The following is a 26,832-nucleotide window of genomic DNA, read 5'->3' on the forward strand; positions in this document are numbered from 1 at the left end:
AAGTGTCGGCCGAATACTTTTGTACACACCGGGGAGTCTCTCGGCTGGTTTTGTCCAGAAGTGCTGGGCCCTCAACTTCCAATCCTAGAACATTTCCGGAGGCACTGATACGTCTTTCAGTTGGATCAGCTCGAGGTGGAATCGTTTTCTCAACCAACCGCCAAAGTTCTTGAGGAATCCGATCGACTAGTTTGATGTCTGGATTTTGCACCGGACCGAGCGAACTGAACCAAGGAGCAAAGTGCACTAAATGGAGCGTGAAACCCCCTCGAGCTTTAACTTGGTTGGACTATTTCTGCCAAGCGGTGGGAGAGTAGAAATTCACATCAGAGCAGATTAAAAAAAGCCTACACGACGGAATGAAGAAAGTTATGGTTTTAATCTTGTGGTTTTCAAACAATACGCGCGTATGGTTTCCAAACCGACATGAAAGGGACTTCCTGTAAGTGACCGCAGCTTCATGCCGCTTGTTGTTTAAATGTTTTCTTTTTTTTTTTTTAAGTGCATTTTCTGTGTTGCATGCGAGTAAAATTATACGGACCTGTACTCGGCCCAGAAAAAGTAACCATACGAACCACATGGTTGTCAATCTCAAAGGGTACCGGCAAATTTGGCATTTTTCTCGGATGCGCCTATAAATTTTCAAATTCACAGTCGAAGTCGGTCATCCTGCACAAGATGTACTTCCACTGGCGATCCCTGAGGGCAAATATCAAGATAACACTGTCAAGTCCGGCAGAAGATGAAACCAAGAAGTTCAGAGGGCCAGACAGACCTTAGGACTCCATTAAAGGTGGTCTGAGCTCCTCGGATGAAGTAGCCGTAGCTTGGAACCACTAGCTCGCCTTCCTCTTGGTGGTATTCAGGAATGTCAGTGGTTTTCCTGCAGCGAAAAGAAACTAAATTCAATCCTGGAGCCTGTAAATATGTACTTTTTTTGTTTTCCAGATTTAACCGCAATTTCCTCCCCATGAAAATAAATCACAATTCAATTTTAGTGCCGACAGGAAAATTCTTAACACTGAGGAGTTTTCCCACTAAAAAACGAATACAAATATTTCCCCAAATATCTGCATACACACATGCAGGAGTATGGACATCGCTTCTCGTAGTAGCAGCAGTAGAACTGCCATTCTCGGTCCAAGACGCTCTCAAAATACTTGCTCTGCACACCTGCCACCAGGCCATTACGGGTGCACTTAGAGGTCCTGCAAAGACAAAGGGGTATTTTTTTTTTTGGGGGGGGGGGGGAATATAATAATCAAACAAAGCATAGCCATTTGACCGATTGTGCATTATGATTTCATGCATTTGTCGTGTAGCTCCTTCTGGAGTGCTTGGCTTGGCCACTAGGGTGCAGTATAATGCACACATGCACAAAAAAAAAAAAACGATGGTCACAACTTCTCAGTAAGCCGCAGTAATATTATTCGTTTACGCACCGAGGATAGTGATTATATGCCTCTGAACAATGTTGCCCCACCGTTTGTGTTCGAATATGGATCACTCAATGCACTGCAACATTGATGGAAACTTTATTAGCCTGACTATGGTATTTCACATTACGTATTAGCATTAAGCTAGCGGACTGTGGTAACACAATGTGGGCGGTTAAAATATACAACATGTAATTCTCTGTAATGTAATTGTTGCATGTATGCTTTTCCATATCAGTGTAACATATGGGGGATATTGACACCCCCCACCTAACCCCCGTTTCCCCCGCCACCCCCCGCAGCGGTCATTCAAATAGACCTGGAGTATGTTTGTGGTGGGTAAATGTGGTGCTTAATGGAGTGTTTGCCTTGGAATCAAGTCAACTGGGAGGCAGTAAATCCGAAGTTCAACTTTACGACGCTTCTTTTGTGGCTCGCCTTTTGCTGGAGGTTCATTCACGGTTGTTGCGCAGCCGCTGCCGTTTCACATGACAAGTTCTGCTCTGTAATTAACGTGAGTCTTAATTTTTCGGGTTACTTTTTAATTTTACTCTGTTAGATTTGAAAACAATTGTCTGTACTCTGTGCTCCTCGCTTTGTCAAAATGAGCTTTTGGCTCATTTGCATTTGGCATGCGGCTAATATGAATTAAAAGAAAATGCACCCTTTAAAGGGCTGTCAAAATGCGCTTCATACTTTCCCACAAATAGAAGACACGTGTTTAACTTAACGAGAGTCAAGTTCCAATTTTAAGAGGGAAAAAAAGTCAAAATGTAGAAGTGATTTCAACAAGAGCAAAATCCTCTCCCGACATAATGTTACGATATGTGACACAAAGTAATTTTCATTTTACGAGGACAAAGTAGCAATATTAAAGACAGAAATTTAACAAGTCATGAGATTGAGAGAAACATTTTTTCTCATGAGTAAAAAGTCACATCAAATAAAAACTGAAATATGAAATATTGATTTGTCTTAATATCGAAGACAGAAAAAAATGAATGAATGAGAGATGGAAGAACAAAACCACAATTTTGTGAGAATCTGCAAAAGTAAGTTTAGAGTAACTTTCATACTTATACGATGAGGCTAACGATCTGTGGACATGCAGTATTTTCTCAAAAATGAACCCCGGTTTACCACAACGAAGGTCACCTACCACTCCAGGCCTGCACGGTTGATGTCATCCCACCAGCAGTCGGTGGGGTGTCCAAGCCCCTCGGGCGTGGGCTGACACTCGAAGGACCAAAGGCGGTCGGAACCGTCTGCGGCGCTGAAGTAGCTCCTGATAGCCACCAGGGCTTCGCCGTGGGGGCACTGGAAGCTGAAACCCTGCCGGTAACCGTTGACCCAGCCCATGTCGTGGTGCTCATGCGACGGAGGCTGAAATTGAGCCCGGACTGAGACCGCCAGGGACCAGACCAGCGCCACCAGAACCGGATTCATGTCGACGGGTGAGGACATGTGGCGTTCCCCCTCCCACAGCGCCTGTTTATAAACCTCCAGATGTTTGGCGTCCGGCGGAAATGTAAATGAGCTGCTGAGAGCCTCGATCCAACAGTCATTGGACCTCGTTGGACATTTTAAGGTGGAATCGGGAAAAGAACGCAGAACTACTGTGGGGTTGTCGAGGTGGTGCCTTAAAAAGGCAGCGGCGGGAGGGAAGGGGGGATTCCATTTATTACATGCAATTCAAATAGTGACGCCATGCTTTGTTAGCGCCTCTGGCGTGCGCTCGCTCACGTGTTAGCAATCGTAGCCATGTGTTCCACTTCAATATAAACACCAGCAAAGATGTTATGAGCAAAGAAGTTTATGGGGAAAGAGGACACGTGAAACAAAAGATGCACGACAATAGGACCTTGCAAGCACTTCAGATGACATTTCAAAGATATGATTTACTCCTAGCGATGCTACGTTGCGCTGCATTCATTGACGATACGACTCTGAGCAGCGAATAGGCACGACTCCAGTTGTGATACAACTGGCTCTGATTATGCTACGATTGCTTTACAATACGATATGGTGGAATTCACTCCGATTTTGATCCGATTCACTCCCTTTATGATGAGCTAAAGTAATCATGATGTGATTTAATCCAAGAACGAAACGATTCATTGCAGTTACGATCAAATTTACTCTGAGATACGATATGTGCATAACTACAAATACGATACAACACGCAACAATTATGCTACCATTCACTCCCTTTATGATGCAATGTGATACAATTCATTCCGATTACAATACGATTCACTCCCTTTACGATTAGCTGTGACAGAACAGTGACATCTCGGTACGATTCACTCCATTTCTCGATGTGATATGATATGACTCCCTCCGATCCCAAAACGGTTCACGCCATGTAGGATACAATATAATGCAATCTAATTATATTGTAATTATAATTTGCTCATCCCAATTATGACTCAACTCACTCAGATTACTACACGATTCAATTTGCTCCCTTTATGATACAATAGGATGTATTAGATTTAGGATGCAATACAATATGCTTCACTCCAATTCCCAGCCATTATGATAAAATTTAACGATGTAATTGACTCTCTTTATGACGCAAAATGAAAACGATTCATTCCAATTGCAATATGATTCACTCTATTGATGTCATGCTTTGTTAGCCTCTGTAGCATGCACTCGGTCACCTGTTAGCAATTGTAGCCACGTGTTTCTCTCCAATATAAACACCAGGAGAGGATGTTGGAAATGACTACATGTGAAATGAATGTTTAGGACCTGGAGCCAATAGCTGAACTCTGTAACAAATTGGACATTCCGTGTAGACAAAGTAGCTTTCCACAAGGCATCTAAAGCACTGGATTAAATGTGATGTGAATACTCAGACACTGACAATAACACAATACTTGTATTTATTTATTTTTATTTATTTTATTATTATTTGTAATGTATTTAATTGAAAGATGTTTGTTGTTGTTTTATTTTCTCTTTCTCCTTTCTTCTTTCTACATACATTCTTGCTGCTGGAGGCTGTAAATTTCCCCGTTGTGGGACGAATAAAGGACATCTTATCTTATCTTATCTTATCTTAATACTGTCGATATGTAATTAAAGCCACTCCAAAATGCTCCAATTCCGATATGACCACACTAACTACTATGTCGGAAGCTATGTTAGAATGTTGGGTTGCTGGTAAATAGCTTGCTGGGTATCTAGCTAGCTAGCTAGGTACCAACTTACTTAGCTAGCTACATAGTTAGCTAAGTAAGTTGGTAAATTATGTCACTACAGTATTTCATTTTCCGCACGTTTACAGTTACTTTTTTGGTTGTTGTTGCTTTGTGTATTTTTAGGTTGTTAAAATGGAAGAAAAAAAAGTCCAAACATTATAATATGTAATATTTGCAAATCTACTTATTGCGCACCCTAACAAATATAGAGTATGACATTCACTCTGTCTGCTTCAAAAGCTGGTCGAACATGCAATAAAGTAATACCAAACCAGTATTAGCATGCCTTGGAGAGCCATTAGTGCATTAATACGGCGTCTCACTCTTCATTAAGCTAATTGCCTAAAACGGGCAAAAAGGGCATTCGCTTGAAAGCCTCCATTTTACACACACCATTAAGTGCTCTTTCACTGGGCGTTGCCGTGGGAGGGGAAAAAAAGATGAATTAGCAAACCTCATTTTATGGACACGGTATCATGTTTCCAATCATTCTATTGCCACGTACTGTATGCACTCGTGCTTACGTAATCTACACCCCCAAAAATTAAAATAATTCATAGATATCATGTTAGGGTCCAAGTCAAGGTGTTAACGTCTAACGTCACAAAATGCTTGTGGGATGAAGTGGAGGATATTTATAGCGATGTATAATTTTAGTACTGGGACTTCACCGAAAACACCAAAAGTTGAAATCCTACAAGCTGTTGTTTTATAAGAGGAAATTATAATCGCAAGAAAATTGCCATTTTGAAGTCTTTTCTAGTCACTTTCTAATTCGGTCAGCCTTCTGACTCTTTCCTAGCAGGATGCGACTGTCCGGCGACGTTATGTTGTTTCCAAGTATCCTCTGGTCTCCGCGGCAACCTGTGAGTATCTATCATCACCCTGATTAGTGAGGGGAAGGCATCCATTTGTTCTTTGAGGGGGGCCTCACCGTTCCATACCACCCCCTGGTGATTATCCTCAAAGCGTCCCAAAATAAAACGCTGGCCCGTGTTTCCAAAATAAGAGTCCTGAACGGGAGCACAACCGGTGAGTATTTATAGACGCCGCCGTCTATTTTAGGGTTGTCTTTTGGGAGTGCGGCTTGTTGAATGTAGGGCTTCATTCACCTAGACCGGTGCCTGGGCTTCTGTGTTTAACCAAACGTACGACTCTATTTTCTCCTATGAAATTATATATATTTTTTGTCTGTCTTAGAAACATCATAAAATTTAACGAAGGGGGATGTAAATAAATAGCGGCACAAATAGACATCTGGATCACAGTTACACTCTAGGTATGATGCAGTTCAGTAACAATCGGGATGATTATTGTTTTATTAATTTTTAGTCATTTTAGTTTTATTTCAAAGCTATGTAGTTTTAGTTCAGTTTTAGTGTTAGTTTTCGTATTTAAAACATTTGGTGTACCAAAATAAGTGTTGTGTCGTAAAAATTCAACAAAAATATTATTTGAAAACTTTTTGTGCATTCCTATGTACCGTTTTAACAGTCAACAGACTGAAAATTTCAGGTGGTTCCTATCCCAAAGAATTCTATGGGTATGACCTTCGGTTTTGGCTCGTACTTTCTTATCGTTGTGTTTTAAAAACGATTGTCTAGACCTTGTAAGGTGTTATGCTTTGCTACTGTAATTCTTTATCGGACCGTAAACTGTGACAATTATGGTGATAAGCGTAACTTGTATTGACAATAAAACAATGCCATAAACGTAATCACATTTTAGGACACAGGAGCCCAGGTGCATGCTGGGAATTGTTTGTTTAACCTTTACACACTGTTCATTTTGACACACAGAGAGTATGACCTGCACCAAGAAACTCCTCATAAAAATGGTCAAAATCGAATAATAAACTGCAGAATTGGAAGGGTCAAAATGAAGGGTTGTCGGACATTCAAAAATGAAGGATTAATCCTTGATCGATGTTTCAGAGAAAAGGGAAAGCGTATTTTTACGGGTTCTAATACTGTGCCTGTCTGGCAGCAACGTGATCCGAATATTACAACGGTTTACATGACGCAGATCCGGCTTCCATTGGAATCGGGCAAAGAAGTACATTTTCTGTATAGCATCCAAGGTGGCGGCCGCTGACCTAATAGACGCTGTGACTCATTTGTTGCTTTTTCCTAACAGTCGCCAGAAAGTCCTCCAAGGTCTAAATTAACACTGTGTATCCATATACAGTAGGTACATACTGTACAGCCTCCATTGACAAACTCAAAGGCTAACCTTAGCTGCTACAGTCATGAATGGCGACAGAGTTGAACACAAAAACCAAAAACAATCTGTGGTATGTGGTGTTGCGCGAACATGTCAAAAGGTCTCCCAGCATGGTTCTATTTCACCCCCCCCCCCCTCCCTTCATCAGACCTTTCCTGCTTAATTGGGCTTTACAGATGAAATTAAGAGCCCGGGCAAAAGGCCAACAAAGTAACCTCGATAAATCACAGTGCTGCGGCCAACCATTAGGGTAGGGAGAACGCTTGGTGGTGGTGGTTCGGAAGGAGGATGGGTGTCTCAGATAAGATGAAAAAGCCTTGCAGAAAAAAGGAGCGTCACTCCAATTATTTTGGGCGGGTTTATTTACCCACAGTTCGCATGTTGTGTGTTGGCTTGTTAGCGTTGGTGTCGAGAATGGAGTGAGGGAAGAATGAAGAATGGCAAACACAAACAAAGTCTACAACTGATGGTCCACGGGCCAACTACGCAGGAAATTTGTAGTTTAAACATAAGGATAAACAGACAATCAGTTAGCAACGTAGCAATGTTAGCCAATATTGAGGTTGATGTTTTAGACTCGTGTACATGTTACAAGTTAGAAATGTATCTGTTTAGCAGTTGTGTGAGCAAATCGATGGACTTTTCAGGGCAATCATTGCTATTGGAGAGATCAATTAAAGGCATTTGTAAAACATGAATCCTATGATTTTCAAACTGTCACCGAAGGCACCACCTGACGTTGGAACAATCGCGAAGTCTGAGAAAATCTACAATTTCAGACCGTCCCTGAGAGCACCATCTCGGCAACACCTTATGTCAACGATGTCAACATTTCCCCTTGAAAGCTTTCCACAACGTTTCAAATTGCATTCAGAGAGTTTTTTGTAACCATTCTTTCTGAAGCACATTTGTGAGGTCTCACAAAAACATTGGACGAGGGGGGGCTCGGATTTCAGTATCTTTTTTTGACTGAAGATCTACTTTTCGATCAAACAATCTCCCGCGATCGACCCGTGACCGCACACGCCCACAGTTCCACACGCATGCCCCGATGAGCAATAGCCATGACGGCTCTTAAGATTAACAAAACAGAAAATAAATAAGACGCAAGAGTTTATGAAAAGTGAATCGCTGCCTACCTTAGTGGGAGACTTGACGCGGAGACATGGGAACCTTTTTTTTTTCCCGGAGCTCAAGTGCACCGTTTTAAAATGCTTTTCCCAGCATGCCAGATGACCATTCTTTGCCCGTTCCCTCGGTAAACTGTACATGAAACAAAATCAGAATGAGACAAATAATAACAATAAAAGATGGAGCGCAACAGTTCTGATCGCAAGCTGCCAGTCCAGATTGCTGACCGCTAACAACTTCCGGTAATGCAGTTCACGTGCCACCGTAGGTTAAAAGTGACCTGCTTTTTGATTTTGTTTTATTTTAAAAAAATATTTTTTGTGAACGTGAGACCGATACTTTAGGATACTAAGGGTGCAGTGAGCACGAACACAAAAAGATATCACATTAATAAGCTGCACACAGACATAGAAATGTTTTTTGTTATATATATATATTTTTTTAATTTTAATGTTTATTTTTTTAATGTTTATTTGTTTATTTTTACATTTTACTTTATTTATTTATTTATGTATTTAATATTTTTTGTGAACGTGAGACGGATACTTTAGGATCCTAAGGGTGCAGTGAGCACGAACACAAAAAGATATCACATTAATAACATGCACACAGACACAGAAATGTTTTTTGTTCTATATATTTTTTTCACCTCTACGATGTCTACGGTGTCTAACTTTAAGTTTAATTTGGAGTTATGTAACTCTGTGACGTGTCATTCAGGCATCTTCAAAGGGTATTTAGTTTTACTTGATTTTCGTTTGATTTCTTCGTACTGTAGTGGCTCACATCTTTATCCGGTTGTCAAAGGTTGACTTGAGGTTATTTTTGTTTTATTTTAGTCTTAATGAACGGCACGGTGGGCGAATGGTTCGCACGTCTACCTGACAGTGCAGAGGTCCAGGGTTTGATTTCAGGCTCTGGTCTTCCTGTGTGGAATTTGCATGTTCTACCCCGTGCCGGCGTGGGGTTTCTCCGGGTACTGCGTGCGGGTTTCCTCCTCGTAGGCTGAATCGTGTTTACTTTAAACATTGCCCGTCTGAGAAAGCTTTTATAATGGCAATGGATAACCTTCCTGTTAAAAAAAAAAGGATTACAACTACAACTTTTTGCGGGGACTCAATCCGGGGGTCTGTCTTCAATCTCCCCCTTCTTCCGGCGGGCCGCCTGCATAGACACGCTATTGTTAACAAGTTCAAGTCAAGCCGGCTCCCAGCATACCAGATTCCGTCCACAGGTCATCTCAGAATGCCGCACCTCCTGGGAATCTCGGCTAAACCTTGATCTGTGCAAACACGGAGGGCCTGCTGTGCTATCACCACATAAAAATTGCATTGCAAATGAAGAAGTGCATTTTTTTGTTTACTCACTGGATGGAATGAAGACAGACCCCGTGGATTGCCATTCACGCAGAAGTCAAATTTTGTTTTCTTTTTTTTTTAACCATTAAACAAGAGTACACATGAGGTATATTGGCGTATCGTGACACACAGTGGTGCTGTCGTTTGGCCAAATGCTTTGCGGGACAATTTCAACCTTCACAGACAGCGAGATTTGCTTCCATTTACCACACATGTATTGAAACCATGTGCTCAGGACCGCGTCGTGCCTCCAGAAGTCCGACAATGTATGCGTCGATCAGTAGCATTGCTCAGCAACGAAGGCTAATCCCGCGCTGTACATTTTGTTGATGAGAAAGGTCGCGGTGGCAGTTAGTTTCCCACGGTTCGCTGTAACAAAGACCTTTTCACAACGGGGTACATTGAAACGACGTTCGACTCTTCGACTGTAATTCCATTATTTTAAAAAAAACCTAAATGCGGGTGTGAGGTGGTGGTATTATTGTCGCCTTAGGGGTCACCATCCTCCCGCACTACAATATCTGCGACTTTGAGTGTATGTGGCTTTAAAAGGCGGGGTCAAAAGTTGTGGTTCAGTTGTGTCGCTGAAATGAATGCATTAGAGCAAAATGTAATTACAAACCATTTCTATTATACTCATGCAGACACAGTATACATAGCAGTTACATGTCAGAGCAGCTGAGGCTGTGAGATAATCAGGTCAGAAATCAGACCTTCCCTTTGCTCCCGTCTCTGTGCTCATTATAAATCAGATTTGAAGAGCTTGGAGTGTGATTCTCAATTGTTCGGTAGCCAAATCCCAGCTCAATATTCCACACTCACACTCACAGACACACACACACACACACACATACACGTTGGAAATTTACTGCTGAGTGGACACAAAGGCTGTGAACGGAATTTGTAGTGAGCCAGAGGTTTAACTGTTAAAATGAAAAAGACTACACTAATTCCACCACAAAGACTCACTCATAGAGGTCAACGAAAAGTGAAAACAAATTCCCTGACACACACCTTAACCCAGACCCGCAACAGAGTTGCAAAATTGTTTTGGTTCTTGGGCCCAAGGCACCTCGTGTCATAAAATTTCTGGAACTCATTTAAGTAGTTTTAATTTAATCCGGCACACGGATAAAAACATAAATCTGGTATGTCAGCAAAATAGAGCACAAAAACAACCGAGTATTCTGGAAAATGCACAAACCATATTAGGCTGTCGATCCGTTAACGGTTTAAAAAAAATATTTACCTCAGTTATAAGCTGTGAATTGGGAATGTCTCCATTGCGAGACTAATAAAGATTTCCTTATAACTTGAGGATGATGTTTTTTCCTCTCCAGGCCTGCAGGTGGTGGCAATGAGCATTACAAAGTGAGCATGTGCTTTTCCGTGCAGTTAAAATGAGAAGCTTTTTAGTGGCCATGCCAGCCATCGTAAAACCCCTGTCAAGTAAGGGAAAAAAATAATTCTGCAGCTGCAACAGTTTACATCACTTGTTTAACTTAAAATTGTTGCAATTCTTGGAATTTTAGCCTTTAAACAGTAAACATTCTCAGATTTGTGGTCATCCATGAAAGCAAAGTGATTAGTTTTGTGTTTCATCAAGATAATAAATATTTGCAAACATCTGCTCTTACTCCACAAGGATCAATTTTATTGCCCATTTTCTGACATGTTACAGACCAAACCATTAACCAAAACATAATCATCGTAATCCATTTTTGTGCAAAGGAAATTAAAAAGTTTTGGTGTCTAAATCTTCAATTAATCCAAAATATAATTGATCCAAGGGGTAGCTAATTAGCTTGCTAACTGGATGTTGCAATTGAACCAGATAATCTCTGATGCATGTTACGGTGTGCCAATTTACCCATGATCAAGTAAAATAAGAAAAACTGAAATATTATATCTTCAAACAAGTACTGTATTATGTCTTCAGAAACAAATTTCTGAATTCACTTTACACGGGGTATTTATCTGTAAATGTGTAAAGGTCAGGGGATTTGATTTTTCACAGTTGCCCTCTGAGAAAAACTGCCCGAAGTGGTTAGTCAGCCACCATTTTGTTTTGATGCTCCCCTATAGATCTCCACTACTGTTGTGGTCAAATTATCCCTCCAATTGGCATCAAATAAGCACCCACGTTGAGTTCTGGCAAGGAGTGACGTCACCAACCGCCATTAGTTGAGAGAGTGAGAGGAACGTGTGTGTGTGTGTGGGGGGGGGGGGTTGCTATGGCACCTGGCCCATTTTGTCTTACTGCTCGTGGCAACTGCGCGACATTTTTTCCCCTCCCATGTGAACCCCCCCCCCCCCCTCCTCCTCGGCACTGCCTTTATCATGACGTCGTACAGCAGCGCGCCACTATGACTGGCTCGTCCCCCCCCTCGCTCCCCCTTTCTTGCCCACCTCTTCCTCCCTCTAGCCGTGGAACTTATTGCGGGAGTTTGCGGGCGGAGTCGCACGTCGTGAGAGTGAGAGAGAGAAAGAGAGAGAGAGAGAGAAAGAGAGAGGGAGAGAGAGGGAGAGAGAAAAAAAGAGTGAGATTCAAGCGTCGGTGCGGGCTTACAAAGTGCCCTTTTCGTGTTTCCGGTGAGGCGCAGCAGTCGTCTCCTCCGCAAAACACTCCCTAGTGGTCGTGGGCTGCCTTTTTTAACATCCAAAAAAGAAGCCCCAAAAAGTTGGGAGATTACCGGTGTGCGCGCGAGGGGACTTCTATAACATGTCGGGGAATAAGGACACCAACGGCGGCTGGAGGAGCTTTGTGTGGAATTCCGAGAAGAAGGAGTTTCTGGGGAGAACTGGCGGCAGTTGGTGTAAGCCTTCCATTTTCTTTTACTAACTATTGAATGTCACGACGCGGCTTGTTCTCGCCACCTTCCTCTATTTTCTGGCGACAAGAAGGGTGCTTGCTGGGTAAAGCAAGCTGGCAGCACCTGTTCGAGCTCTGCGCCGCTGACAAGGCTGCGTCGTGACTTGTCGGTAATGTTTTTTTTCCCCCCTTCCACCACTTGGAAGTTGCGCCGTCATTTTGATTTGGGGAAATCGACGAAAATGGGCAGCTTGGGCGCAGAAAGAGAACAAAATGAGGGAGAGGACTTGAAAGTAAACCCATTGTAATGTACTCTGACCAGGATCCATAATTTGAGCGAAAATCCATTCATTAAACGTCAGGTCGTCTACTACGTTTGGGCTGACGGGTAATAAAGGAAATAAGACGGCTATTAAAGGCTTACTCGTTCGTGCTTGAGGTGGGGGCGTTAATTAAAAAAAGGTCACCCCTGAAGGACAGCCTATGTATGTCGGGCCACGACTTTTCACTCGTGCCGGTGGTGAAAGTTGCGTTCAACGGGTAGCACATAATCACTTCTCCGGCATCTAGTCGACAAAGTAGTTCGGTTGTTTGTTGTTTTAGCTTAAGTGGCTTCATTGGGCCCACTTGGTTTGTTTTTCCACGAAAGAAAAAATTCGACACTTTTTCCACCGTCAATAGTTAGCATTCCGGTCAGTGTTTGCCTCATCAAGCTTGACGTGGTTGACTAACAAACATGTGGATTCAAACCCCCGCCCCATTTGACCCACCCGAATTACATGTTAATTACATCTGAGTGCGTCGATTCCGGTACTGTCGAACTGATCACGACTCACATGTCTCAAGGGTTGTCCCCCCCCCCACCCCCCATTGTTCCTCCTCGTCTTCCGCCGCCGCAACACATGAGCTTCTATTTTCCCGAAAAGAGGAAACTTGACTTTTGATCTGTATTCTTCCGCAACATCGAACCCACGTTCCCTTGAATCGAAAACGACCAGCTAGCTAATGAACGAATCCACCGTGTCTGGCTGTCACCGAAAGGCGGTCACTTTGTTGTCAAAATAAAAAGCAACAGGTTTGTCAGTGAACGCACCACGGAAGGAAAATGCGGCTAACATGAACATAACAAACTACGGCGTGTGGTTGTATTAATGCGTTTGAGTGGTGATTTCAAAGACTGGAGCTACTTCAACGTGACCATGTGTCCGTGAACGCACCAGAGAGGGGGCAAGGCCGTGAAAAAGGCGTGTGTGTATGTGAGAGGGGGGGGGGGGGGTTAGTGTGAATGTGGTGATGGGTTGTTCACCACAAGCTCCTGCTGCAGTGTGGTGGGGGATGGGGCTCTTTCCATTGACTTGTTTCAGGTTGTTGTGCCTGTTCCTGAACTGCTGGATAATAGCTGGCTATCCCCAACCACATGCAGTGTGTGTTCCCCTCTCATGGGCTGTCGCTGGTGTAAAAATCAAGTTTTCGGATTTTGACAAGTTGTTTGTCCAAATGAAAATAATTTTTAAGAGTGCTCCTCCCTTCAGAAGAAATCTAAGCGCTATGGGAACTATCGTTTGTACACCAAATCCACGCATTTCATATTTGTGAGTATATATGTGTCGATCACTTGAGTTGTGGGAGTGTCTGCAATGCTTAGTTCCTGTAAGAAGTCGGCCTCATTATCTTTGGCTGCACACATGCAACAGCAACCTTGTGCCCTTGATTATGTGATTGCATGTGCACGTCCTCCATTTTAGAAAAGTTACATCGGTGTTTTGACGCTGGGACACAAGCGTTTTTTTTCTTTCAAAGTTAGCACTCCAAAAATGACACATTTTTATTTTTAAAATGGTGAATGGACCTTGCATTGATTGACCTGACAGCGACTCTTGGAAACAGAGCGTTATTATCATTAATATCATACGGATTCCACACTATAACATTTGTAACTTTATGATATTCAGAGGTTTCAAAAGTTGGGCCTGGCCCGGTGAGTGACGTGGGAGTCAGCGATATTCGAGCGTCGCGTCGGTTGTTGTTAGCTCGGGCTGGCGAGCGGCTGTTAACCGGCTAACCATTTTTGTCAGTCTGAGTGTTGAGCGAATGCCATCGTGTCAGTTGTGGCTGTAGCGGCTGGTGCGTGAATGTGCTTATTACATGTTTATTGTTACCGTTTTGTCAATAAAGCAATTAAAAGCACACGGCTGCTGAGCCTATCCGTGTGCCAAATAACTTGAATGACGATACGTTGGAACTAACAGCGTTAGACTGAATTCAAGTCAAGTTATTCGGGCAATAGTTTCAGCCCCCCCCCCCCAAAAAAAAAAAACCACGATAACGGTGATGCAATCACTGGACTGCAATCACAAATTTCAAGAACTACTTTTGAATGGACATGTACAAAGCAAAAGCCTTTTGTGCTGCCATTGCTAGTCCCGGCACGCCTCATTCACCTGCGACCGTGAGGAAAATGCTTATTTGCCTTACAAATGAGAACGAACCCCACCGGTCAAACGTAACATGAAAAAAAAGTTTTCCTTTCTGAATAGCTGCTGAGATTCTTACAGTGGCTCATCACAAAAACAAAAGTCCAGGGTGGGTCTAATGGGAAGTGTTGTGACAACAAGAAAGTATACATTGCCGAAAGTTTTCGATGACATGCGTGGGCACAACTTAAAATGGATTCTGCTCCCGCAAGGCCAAAACATCGGCCGTCACGGCAGCACGCTACTGTCGGCAACATACCGTCTCGGGCAACATTAAGCCAGCCGAGGTGGCTGAAGGGGGAGCGAGAGGTCTTGTCGCCTGAAGCTACGCTCGACACGTCAGACTGGTTCCCAGGGGGTCCCACATTGTAACCGGCAACAGAAAGACGCCTCGGGAATGCTGACATGACAACAGGAAACCAAGGCGCGAGGATAAATCACTGTAAACGCTTGTCAAATGTGACGGGTAGGACTTCCGATAGTGAGTGAGTTATTATCGAACGAGATCTCAAAAACTGAAATGAAAATGGAGACATAATTTGGGTTGAGTGAATTTGAGGATTTCCTATTTAATTAAAGTCTCTGTCTTTCTGTCTCTGGCATTGAGTCTTACTTATTTGTTAGATGCTGAGAATCTGGTTGCTGTTTGGTTTTTGTTTTTTCCTCCAAAATACCCGTGGGTGGACAGCTGTTTAGTGCAGTCCATATGTTGATTCTCTTGTAGTGTTTTATTCCCATTCCCATCTTCCGAGCCGCTTGATCCTCACTAGGGTCGCGGGGGGTGCTGGAGTCTATCCCAGCCGTCTCCGGGCAGTAGGCGGGGGACACCCTGAATCGGTTGCCAGCCAATCGCAGGGCACACAGAAACGAACAACCACTCGCACTCACACTCACACCTAGGGACAATTTAGAGCGTCCAATCAGCCTGCCACGCATGTTTTTGGAATGTGGGAGGAAACCGGAGCACCCGGAGAAAACCCACGCAGACCCGGGGAGAACATGCAAACTCCACACAGGGAGGCTGGAGCTGGAATCGAACCCGGTACCTCTGCACTGTGAAGCCGACGTGCTAACCACTGGACTACCGGGCCGCCCTGTAGTGTTTTAGTTTACTCATTTTGTTTTTAATCAAACCCGGATAATGTTTGTTATACATCACAAGAGTTAAATCTTCCTCTGCGTAGGGTCGGACGTTGAGTCGCGAGAATCGATTGGACTCGCAACAATAACAGGAGCTTCTCCCCCTCACTTCAACATAGTTCATTGGCACAAGATGATATCAAAGCATTGGACGAACAAAATGAAGCTCCTCTTCGACTTCAACATAGTTCCGTGGCACCCAGATGGCTCCAAAGCATTTGCACACAAAAAAAAATGTTTTGCTACATAGTTCTGCAGAATTGAAAGTGGTGTCCTGAGCTGCTTATTATTATTGTTTTATTGTACTTTCCTGGGAAGCACTGCTGAGTTGAGTTTTGGCCGATTCTGGAGTTGAATTTCGTAATCGCCTGAAACAGTTGCTTCAACCTAAACTGGATAACTATTCAATTTCAGGCATGTTGTCCATGACTTTTTTTTGTGTGTCCTGGGAAAATAGATGAGATGTGCGCCCAATTTCATGTCATTCGGCGAAACCGGCGTTGGGAGGTAGTTGGGCGGCGTTTCTCTGTCAAACCTGCTGCGGCAGTGGGCTACATGGCAGGGTTGTCTGGAATGACCGGTGACTTATCCTGTACTTCCCTAAATGGGCCCCCCTCTCTTGCAACCGGAGAGGAATGGAAGAGGAGGCGCTCTCACAATAGTTCCCTCACAAAGCTTCCGCCACGAGACGAGAAAGGGATCCTTTGTGGTTGTAGTTCATCATAAGGCTGACAATGACACGCAACGACTGGTCGCTCCCTCCCGCGAATGCTCCTCTCATGTTCACATTGTGTCCTTGAATTGAAACTGCGACTCCTTTAGGAACCGTTCGTGTATCGCGACGTTAATTTCCGATGGAAAGCTCGCATCGCCATACGACGCATTTTTAACGTAACTCAGTTGGCGGCGTTTTGCTGTCGGGTGTTTTAAAAGCGTACCGCCAAACAACCAATGAAGAATGGAACGATTGCCGTTACGAGGTGCAGACAACCTTGGATTATGAACGGAATGGTTTTCGAACGTCACGTTTTTCGAATATTGGCCGTATTCGGGTTTTCGAAGGTCATGGGAATCCACAAAAAAAATCAGAAGGTTTTTATTCAGGGTTTTTTTTTAAATCAGGTTTTTTAAAACCTGAATAAGACCCCGGAGTTACCCGTTTTCTCACCCGAATATTGGGTGATGTAAACACGATTACCATTTGCCGAACGGGGAATACATTTTTTTTCTCTTGCTCTATTCGCAAGGAATCGGAAGTCTTTTTCGTATGTGCGGCATTCCGCTTTCTCGCCCAACTTGAGAACATTGATATTTCTCTGCAGCCTATTCACATTGTTTTCCGTCTCTACGGCAAAAATGACACAGTGTGTGTATTTCGACACACGTGTTTGTATAAGCCCAAACTCGCTGGGAATACGCAAGCAGAGGTAAACATTCATGGCGCGAGACTCAGAGACGCAGCGCAAAAACAAATTCGGAGGAGGAAATCTACCGCTTCATTACAGTTTTGATTGACACGATTCGAATATTTTTGTTGACGGTGGAACATAACGAGCGGAAATGACGTCTCATTTGCGCCACGCCGTCCGTGCGTCGCCGTTTTAATCGGGACATTTAAATGCGGTCATAACTCTCCGTTCAGGCACGTAAACGGGGTTCTTCCGAATAATTCAAAAACCCAAATTTGGAATTGAACACCGAATATTGACAATTATGTACTCCGTGTTTGGACAACTAGCCAAACGATCAAAGCGAGTTGACCACTTTTACTTAAGTGAAGGAATCGGAAGTGTCCATGGAAGACGACGTCGCCGAGATATAGAAATGAATCACTTATATTAGAGAAGACAGAAACTGCACGAAAGCCACGTGTTGTGTGATGTCATTCACACTAAATGCGTGGGAATCGGATGTCTAAGCACGTGCCTGTTCCTGTACCGTCATGTGTTTAAAAGTTGGGACATGACACCTGCATAACATCTGTGGGAGAGGCCGGCACCAAATGTCATTGAAAAGACGTTTGTCAGCGGTGACCTGGCAATAACCCCTTCATGTGACTGGCTCCAAGTCAGCCCTTTAATCATTCGGAAGCTTCAAAATTGCATCACCGAATTGCCGATATATTGCAATCAAGTTTCTGGCCTTTCCAAAAAAAAAAAAAAAAATGTTTACACGTATGCAGAAAAGTGCTTCCTTGCCGCATGTTGTTTTTGCCTGCGCTCTGCTAGCTTCTGCTTTGCGTGTCGGTGCGCGCCCGCCTTTTAGAGGTGCAAAGTCAGCAATTTGTGTCGGGTTTGAAAAAAACAAAAAACAAAAAAAAATCACGCTTCCAGAATGCCGTTTGCGCGAGCGATCGAGTAGAAAGCCGCGAAGATGATCAAAGACATGAGCCGACGGCCTGGTTTTTATTTAGTTTGAACACATTGAGTGTCGTGTTTTTAGCTTTTATTTTCTTGTCGTAAAAAGCAGGGGTGTCAAACTCTTTATAGTTGCCTGCCGCATCCTAGTCCAAAAAATGATCATGTGACATGACAAACAAATAATTAAGTTAACGGTCCCTCTCCTCCCTTTTTTTTTTGTCCACAGTCAAAATCCTTCTGTTCTACGTTATCTTCTATGGATGCTTGGCGGCCATCTTCGTGGGGACCATTCAGGTGATGTTGCTCACCTTGAGCAACTACAAGCCCACCTACCAGGATCGCGTGGCCCCCCCAGGTATGAGCAAGTCAAAACCGGCATGAGAGGGACCTGCGCCCCCTTGGCAGGATTTCTCTGACCTGAGATAGCATCGGCCATTTTGTCCTTCACTCACATGGAAACCTGTCGATGAGGGCTTCCCCCTTCCCACCCCGCCCAACTTTTTTTTAGGCGAGCGAAATTGTTCGCGGCTCACATGCGCGAGGCCTCCCTAAGCTTGTTGATTAGCGGGACAAAATGCTCTCTGTAATGCATAAGCTTTCAGTTCGGAACAGCGGCGGCGGCGGCGGCGGCACATGTTTGGGCGGGCGGTATTTTTAGAGGCCACTGCGAAGCTCCAAGCAGTTTTCGTTTGCCGACTGTCAAGACCAGCGTGACTGCCGAGCTGCCGACTTTGCTTTACAGCAGCGTGACTGATAAAAGGAAGCAAAGGGGAGGTGGTTTTTTCTTTTTTTTTTTCACACCGCCACTAAAAAGTTTCCATTGTGAAGGAGTCACGGGTGAAAGGGGCGGGGGCGGCAGGGGGGGAACGCTCACGAGCCACACGTGTGTCAAATCTGCACGGCGCTACTACGACTTCTGCTGTGTTTCCCGTCTGATGGCAGGAAGTGGAAGTGCTGTCTGAGAACACTTCAAGGAGACAGATTCCGCTTTTTTTTTTTAAACAGTGCCTGGGTGTTAAGATATCCCAGAAACAAGAATTATGGGACACTTTTCATCCTTTCTGAACGGCCATTTTGAAATCATCCGGTTTGGAGAAGGGCTGTTTTCGTCCCCTTACTTGTGTTCAAGCAATACCGGTCAATTTATACCGATAAATATATTATACCCATATAAAATACCCAGTATTTTTCCAGCTTTTACCCGCTCATCGTCCTTCGCGCAGGACATTGATGTCGGATGGTGCGCTTAAAGCTGACCCTGGTATCAGAGGTGGAACAACGGGAGTCGTTTCTAGCGGGCTTGTCACGAGAACACATTTTTCCTGATGAAATATTTTCCCAGAAACTACAATGCAAAACAAATGTACATCCTTTTAGGGAGTAATTATCTTTCAATTCTCAAGATTATTGAACATCTGCATTGAAATGTAGAACAATTAAAAGTCCAAATGAGAATAATTCAAATTTTTCGAATGCAAAACAGATACTGCGGCTCGACACGGGTTGCGTTCCAGCGGATCTCATCAAAAGCTCACGTTATAAGTATCATGATTCACATCGACTGACATGTTTGTATGAACCCGTCGCCATTTCCAAGCGATCCGTCATCTCTCTAGAAGAGAGAAACGCCCTCTCCCCACACCCGCCCCCCAAAAAAAGCAAAAGAACCCTTGAGAAGGGGCCGCAGATGGGAGAATCCCCCCCACCCCCCATGATAACCAAAGGATGCCGAGCGGGCAACATTTAACACAATATTGTACTATACAATATTCGTGACAATAAAATGTATCTATGATGTAAATTCTGATTTTCATTAAAAAAATTAACACGTCATGTAATTAATTTCCCACCTGATGGCTCTCCAGAACACAAATTATTTTGTTTACAAGCAAATAAAAAGTGGATTATCCATATGTCCAACGCTCGCCCCCCCCTTCCTTTCTTGCAGGTTTGTCCCATACGCCGCGCTCTGAAAAGTCTGAGATTTCATTCAGCATGAGCGACCCAGCGTCGTATGAGAAGTACGTGAATAGCATTGAGAAGTTCCTCACGCTCTACGATGACGATCGCCAAACTGACCTGATGAAATATGAAGACTGCGGAGGCAAGTTTTTTTTTTTAGTACAGTATTGATATACACCAAACCCCGAATCGGAACACATTCACCACCATTCTTTTTTCCCATACATTGGGCGCATCGCATTATAAGACGCAATCTACAATGCATCCACTAGAAGGAGCTACGCTCAAGGAAACACCAACAGTACGATCAGATGTCAGTAAAACGTATTTAATAAATTACCGACAGGTCACTTAACCAACCGCAAGTTAAAACATTGACTCATTACCGTTGAACTCTCTTGCCGCTGCTCTATTTCCGTGTTCAAGTGTGTAACCGGTCGCCTCAAGTTTGAACTCTGCGTTGTCAGAATGTCTCGAGCAAGGAGCCATTTTGGGGGCGAAATATTACCGTAATGACCATATACAAGGCGCATCGGATTTTAAGGAGCGCTGTCAGCTTTTAAGAAAATGGAAGGCTTTTAGCTGCGCCTTTTAGTGCGGAAAATACAGTAAATAACTTATTTTACGTACATTGGTCCGCATAATAGAACATGGCATAACCGCTGTATTGCGGTATTTTTCATTTCAAGCTAAACGTACACGTAACTGGAAAGACATTTCTATCGGCAAAGTTCATTACGTGCCAAGATAAAAGTGAAATTTTCTGGTTTGGACCGCATTTAGGATATTTAATCCTTTCATCTCAAACCGCTTCAAACAACAAAGCGTGTGACGGAAAAGTGGTTAGGACTGCACGACTGTTTGTGTTTTATGTTGTGTGTTGTGTTTATTATTTTACTTTATGTTAACTGTTTTGTAAAGCGCTTTGTTACAGCTGCCGCTGTTGTGAAAGCGCTATATAAATCAGAATGTATTGTATTGTATTGTATTTAATGATTTGATTCAGTAATCTGAATGAGCCACGCTCTGAAGAGCAAAACAAATGTTTCATTGCCTATCCAAACGTTAAGAGACGGATGTATGGCCCAAGGACGATTTTCAGTGGGCAGCCGTGGAAAGGCGTTTTCAGCACAGTGTTTGAGTGGAAGACAAAGATTGGGCAGTCGACTCTCTCGATGATGACGAAGAGAAAATGCCAACAAGGAAGTTGGTCAAGTTTAGACAACGTCCATTCGTAGAGTAACTTATATGTGGGGTGTAAACACAGTATGTGTTGTGGTAGGCCAGTGGTGCTCAAACCGTGGCCCCGGGGCCATTTGTGATCCCCATCAATTCTTAGTGGCCTGCAACTTATACTGAAAACGATGTAATAATAGTTACAAATTCATTTTAAAATGGTGTCCGTCCAATTTCTGCTGTGTCAAGCTCCAAACTGCGAAGATTGCACATGAATGATTCCCAAGTAAGTGTTTTGAAAACGGTTCATACATCTGATATAAAGTTGTCGCGGTTATGAAACGCTGACTTCTTAAAACCGCGGTACAGCTTGAAGCTGGGAACCCCTCCGTGCCGTTAATATGCTAACCTGTCACCGCACAGATTCTGCGCAGCCGTACCGCGAACGCGACAGCCTGGAGAGCGACCAGGGCCAGCGCAAGGCCTGCAGCTATAAGAGGTCGTGGCTGGAAGACTGCTCGGGCAAGACCGACACCACCTACGGCTTCCAGAAGGGAAACCCTTGCATCATCGTCAAACTCAACAGGATTGTCAATTTCAGGCCCAGGGTGGGTGAGAGTAAGGGGGGGGGGGGGGGGGGTCACACAGAATGACCGCCTGTGTATGACACACTCGCAATGGCTGCTCGGGTGACCTCCTCAAACGTTGGCTAACAATTTATGACTGTGCCTTGATTTGACGTGTCCCCACCTTGCACTGATATAATCAGCAGACGCCAAACCAAACGGCCTCCTCAGCGTCGACCATTTTGTTTTTGGACCAGTTTTGTTGCGAGCATTTCCTGACCGTCTGACATTTTATTTGTACGCTTGCAGGCTCCCGACGTGAATGACGTGCCCGGGCCTCTTCAGAGCCGAGTACAGCCCAACTCTGTGCCCATTTTCTGTAAGAACAAGGTGAGTCTAACGCAGTAAACTGCAAGAGTTCTCGGCCCACTCGTAACGAAAACTTCACCATGTCAACCCCTCATGCAAAAATACTTGACAAGTACCACCATAATGATCGGCATTAGACAAAACGAGACAGAATACATCTAAATATTTGAATTCATATTTTATGCTCGGTTGGAATATTAACACTGCACTGGAATATTTAACAACAATCGTGAACAAATGCATCGTACTAAATTCTAAATAAGTTCAAGCCACTGTACGATTATGCACAGTTTGTACATTTCCTTCCATTCATCTTTGGCATACCACAGAGGCCAGTACTTGTACCACACAAATTGAGAGTCACTCTCTCAGAGAGAATTTTATGCCGTCCGTCCTTGCCCTTTAAATGTAGGAAAAGACACATTTTGAACTACTCCTTCGCAGCTGTTGGGAGGCTACTGTCAAAATATCCGTTTTAGGAAACAAAAACGTTATTTGTCACTCCCAGTTAAATAAAGTTTATAGTAAAACTGACCCATAAAACATGAGACTGACACATTGTATACTTAAAATGAAATTGCCAACCAAAACCCACATCACTGAATCTAACGAATATCTGATGAGTGCGAACATATCATGCAAAACGCACAAGGTGGGCGACAGAAAATCCGCTTCGCAACAAACACGAACAAACTCACTCCGCTCAGCGTGGAGGTTGACTATGACTGGAGCTGAGAACCTCCTCTGCCTGTTCCACTTCCACTTAATCGAAATCGGGTTGCGCTCTGCGCGACACGCGGACGGTGCACGCACGACTCTCTCAGAGACCTTCGAATCATCTCGCTCTCGCGTTGTGTTTTGACAGCGCGACGTGGACGCGGACAAGATCGGCGAGATCAACTACTTTGGCTTCGACGGCAGCTTCCCGCTGCAGTACTACCCGTACTACGGCCGCCTGCTGCACCCCAACTACCTTCAGCCGCTGGTGGCCATCCAGTTCACCAACTTCACGGTGGGCACGGAGGTGCGCATCGAGTGCAAGGCGTACGGCGCCAACATCAATTACAGCGAAAAGGACCGCTATCAGGGACGATTCGATGTCAAGTTGACCATCAACTCGTGACCTCTTCGGTCGGTTCGTCAGTCGCCGCGCACTCCTTACCACCACCACCACCCGCCTCACCTCCACCAGTTTTTCTTTTGAAAAGCAACCCCACCCCCTACCAAAAGAAAAAAAAACAAAAAAAACACGTAGAGCCAATTGAGATGATAAAGTCAAATTAGGAGGAAGGAGAAAAAAAAAGACACCACTCCAGTAGTCTTTAAGCATTCACACTATACAGCAGCGGTTCTCAACTCGTGTTTCTTTACTTCCCTCAAAATATTGTTGGCCGAACAGCATCATTGCACAAGTCGTTTTTGGGAGGGCTTTTCAAAAACAGGGCACAACACACTTAAGATCTTGCCCTGATTCAACTTTTTGCATATTTACCACGACCCGGATGACTGATAATCTACACAGAGGTCAAAATGGCTCTGGCAATTATGCTATTACGGTAACAATATTTGAAGAAAAAAAAAAAGAAAGAAAAACATTGTCTTGGCACATCACCAAACAAAAAGTGTTGGAAGAGCATGTTATTCTTCTGCCTGTCACTTTCCATCTCTCACATATTTATGAACAAATATTTGTGGTTAATAAATCCTAATTTTTGGACCAATGACATTGAGTAATTTTCCACTGGTTGGGAATCACTTCTCAGACACAGGTGCCAAACTTTAGGCCTTGGTGCCAGAATCAGCCCTCCGCATCATTTTCTGAACGCCAACTTCATGTTTCTGACTCAAATCTGTGCCAAAATCGCAAATTGTCCTCACGTTAAAAACGTTGAGATATTTCAAGCATTATTTTTTTTGCCAAACTCCCTTTTCAAAAGGGTGTTGAATAAATAACTGCTTCTATTTTTTAACTCCTGATTTAAAAACAAGTTATCCATCTAGTTGTTGTTTTTGTAGTAACTCCAATGAGGCCCTTACATATTTGTATGGTTTCCCAGTTTCCAGTTAGTTACCCTCTGAAGGTAAAACTTTTTTTTTGCTCAAAACATGAAACTGCCATAACATCGAAACATATATTTAATATATTAATACGAGACTATTATAAAATTAGGAACTTTTTCCTAAACAAAACGTGGCTTCTCATAAATTCTTTACTTGGTTAAAAGTAAAGTGTAAAAGTGGTTGAAAAAAAGTGTACTTTTTTTTTTTTAACTACAAATTTTACTTGAAATCATTTTATCCTACACTGCCATGTCGGTTACCGTCGTAAAGTGAGGGCGCGTCTTCCATTTTCCACTCCCTGTCCATCACCAAATCACGTTTAGGTGCTGCCCCCCCCCACCACCACCACCTGTTGAGAATCACTGCTCTACAGGACCGTATTTCACTTGCAAAAAAAAAAAAATGAAAAAAAGTGTGCGCTTCATTCCCACTCGGGCTTCTCTTGTCTTTGTCCAGGTTTTTAGGATGTGGCATAGCAATAGCAAAGCAAATGAAATCCTATTTATTCCGCTGTACATGATGAATTTTACTCCTCCTGGAGACGTGTCCATACTGTCTATGGAGGAAAAAAAAACTGCAACTCCACTACTACTACTTACTACTACTGACGTATTTGTGTCGTAAAATCCTGTCTCGTCCGCTTCTGTGCGCGTGTGCCTGCGCGTGTGTTTGTGTGTTTGCGACTAACTGAAATACTAGCGCGGTACTGGACACCATCAAGGAAGGATCAATTGTTTGTACGCTTTTCATCTCCCCTGACCCCCCTTTGTCGTTTTTTTGTAGTTCCTAACAGAGTCCTTATACTGTTGAATGTTTTAGTCATGTTCATGGTGAAAGAATTTTATATTTATGCAGTTGTACATTTTATTTCTCTCTCAGAAATGTCATGTTTTGAATCTGATACCAAAGTAGTCGCTGGTTGAAAATGAAACATAAAAAAAGTATCAATGCAGTATCCTGTTACATGTCGACAAAAAAAAAAAGAAAATAATCTAAACACTTTGTCAGGAGCCTTCTGGTCACTTTATTTAATCTGGATGAAACAATAAAACAACAACAACAACAAAGTCAAAGTGGTGGTTCTGTGTCAGTTTCTTTCCATCAGCTGTCTAGGCTCTTTTTGAAATTTTATCTTTATCGTGATTAGAATGAGTAAAATAAGCATTCTGTGGACACAAAATTTTTTCCAGAACCAGATTGTTATGCACTAAAATGAATTCTCAAATCAAAATCAATACTTCAAACTATAGTTCATTTGAGCAGTGATGTTTCATGAACGGTAAAGTAAAAATAAAAGTCTTTGTATTTGACATACCACAGAGAAGAGAGCGTAGTTGACAACCGGGCCAAATTTGAATCATCATGAAAATCAAATAGATAAAAGGGTGACTTCAAAATCGCAAAAATAATTTGGTTACTCTCTTCGCTCTCAAACGCTTATGAGTAAAATTTAAACGGATGTTAGTCAAACATTTAAAAAATTCCGCCAATGATAAAGGAGCTAATTTTGTCTCGATTTATGGGTTGGGCCCTAGTCATGATGATAATTATCTAAACACTTGTCAGCGTGTCTTCTGGTCACACTTTTATCCGTGAGAAACAAACAACAAGATCTTGATGTGTCGTGACTTTGTTTGGAGTCAGCCGTCCAGGATTTTGAAGAAATACTGCACCTGTGGACCACAAAATGGCCGCCCCCTGTCAGGTTCAAGTGGCAAATGGTTCACAAGGAGGCATTATTCAACCGCCCATGCCCTCCCCAACACTGCCGCCGCTCCAGCCCTTCGCCGCTACACAAAAGCTTTTGTTTCAAATCCCGCCGTCATTCTTGTTCCTGTCACACTGTGCGAGATCTAAGGCAGGCGGGATTCGGGGCCCACGCTGTGGTCATGAGACTTTAGTGGGGTGGGTAACAAACACCCTATCACACTGCCTGGAAAAGGCAACATTTTGTGGGTTGTTGTGTCCCAATGGCACCAAATAGGAATGGGTCACGCGAAGCAAACATTTTTACTAGTTATTTCCCTGGTATATCGTGCACTCGTATATATTCTGCACCAAGTTAATCGTCAACAGCTGATTGTCCATGATATTCCCGTATTATAAACTCTCCATATTTACTGGGATCCACACTAAAAAAAAAGTGATTTCTTGTGTCCAGATACATACATTTTTGTATAAAGAGAAGTCGGCTTACCTCGCTAGTTTTGGCTGTTAACACTCGAGCCTTGGTCAAATCTCTCACCACTTGCTGATGTGACAACAAGAAGCCATCTCGTGTGATCACACGTGATCCCGCAAAACCAAAGAGCAGCAAAAATTCTCGCATATGCGGCGAAGTAGCTCAAACGTTTCAGGAGGTCAGAGTGTTGTGAAATGGCAATGTGGCAAAAAAATAACATTTAAAAAAAACCTGCTTTGGAAAATAGTTCTTGCCGTCTGGGGTACCCACATTTATACAAAACACGATATCGGGTCCCAAAAAATTCTCAAAATGAGTCCCCACAATACTATTTTTCAATCTCCAAAATATTTGATTTCTGCCCAGCTTTTTT

The 26,832-nt window shown here is 43.3% G+C and overlaps 3 protein-coding genes across 5 annotated transcripts in view; 1 reads left to right on the forward strand and 2 right to left on the reverse strand.

The window, feature by feature from the left end:
* Positions 1–360: 360 nt before the first annotated feature.
* dpt (dermatopontin) lies at positions 361–2,970 on the reverse strand. The gene is made up of 4 exons (XM_052073122.1): positions 2,596–2,970; positions 1,083–1,208; positions 776–883; positions 361–699 (listed from the first exon to the last, which is right to left on the reverse strand). The coding sequence occupies exons 1-4, from the start codon at positions 2,898–2,900 to the stop codon at positions 633–635; spliced, it is 606 nt and encodes a 201-aa protein (XP_051929082.1). The 5' UTR covers positions 2,901–2,970; the 3' UTR covers positions 361–632.
* Positions 2,971–8,848: 5,878 nt separating this feature from the next.
* Positions 8,849–26,832, reverse strand: part of nme7 (NME/NM23 family member 7) — a 29,937-nt gene continuing 11,953 nt past the window's right edge. For 2 of the 3 annotated variants that reach the window (XM_052073094.1, XM_052073096.1), the window contains exon 12: positions 25,278–25,950. In XM_052073094.1, coding sequence (XP_051929054.1) covers positions 25,918–25,950 — 33 coding nt within the window. In that variant the 3' untranslated portion in view covers positions 25,278–25,917. Of the gene's footprint in view, positions 9,072–25,277; positions 25,951–26,832 lie in introns of those variants that run through there. The other variant, XM_052073097.1, reaches the window with a different exon arrangement.
* atp1b1a (ATPase Na+/K+ transporting subunit beta 1a) lies at positions 11,839–25,344 on the forward strand. Its single transcript, XM_052073109.1, has 6 exons — positions 11,839–12,173; positions 18,370–18,498; positions 20,092–20,247; positions 21,705–21,889; positions 22,157–22,237; positions 23,082–25,344. Exons 1-6 carry the CDS (start codon positions 12,080–12,082, stop codon positions 23,337–23,339), a joined length of 903 nt encoding a protein of 300 aa, XP_051929069.1. The 5' UTR covers positions 11,839–12,079; the 3' UTR covers positions 23,340–25,344.

The sequence above is a fragment of the Hippocampus zosterae genome, chromosome 8 (genome assembly GCF_025434085.1).
Source record: "Hippocampus zosterae strain Florida chromosome 8, ASM2543408v3, whole genome shotgun sequence".
Taxonomy (NCBI): Eukaryota; Metazoa; Chordata; class Actinopteri; order Syngnathiformes; family Syngnathidae; genus Hippocampus; species Hippocampus zosterae.

What these genes read in the sequence shown, in the direction of transcription:
- atp1b1a (XM_052073109.1), top strand. Translation starts at nt 12,080, where the DNA reads ATGTCGGGGAATAAGGACACCAACGGCGGCTGGAGGAGCTTTGTGTGG. An exon ending in GAGAACTGGCGGCAGTTGGT is followed by an intron (nt 12,174 to 18,369) that starts GTAAGCCTTCCA and finishes TTTTGTCCACAG; the next exon opens with TCAAAATCCTTCTGTTCTAC. An exon ending in TTGTCAATTTCAGGCCCAGG is followed by an intron (nt 21,890 to 22,156) that starts GTGGGTGAGAGT and finishes GTACGCTTGCAG; the next exon opens with GCTCCCGACGTGAATGACGT.
- dpt (XM_052073122.1), bottom strand. Translation starts at nt 2,900, where the DNA reads ATGTCCTCACCCGTCGACATGAATCCGGTTCTGGTGGCGCTGGTCTGG. An exon ending in AACCGTGCAGGCCTGGAGTG is followed by an intron (nt 1,209 to 2,595) that starts GTAGGTGACCTT and finishes TTGTCTTTGCAG; the next exon opens with GACCTCTAAGTGCACCCGTA. An exon ending in ACCTTTAATGGAGTCCTAAG is followed by an intron (nt 700 to 775) that starts GTCTGTCTGGCC and finishes ATTTGCCCTCAG; the next exon opens with GGATCGCCAGTGGAAGTACA.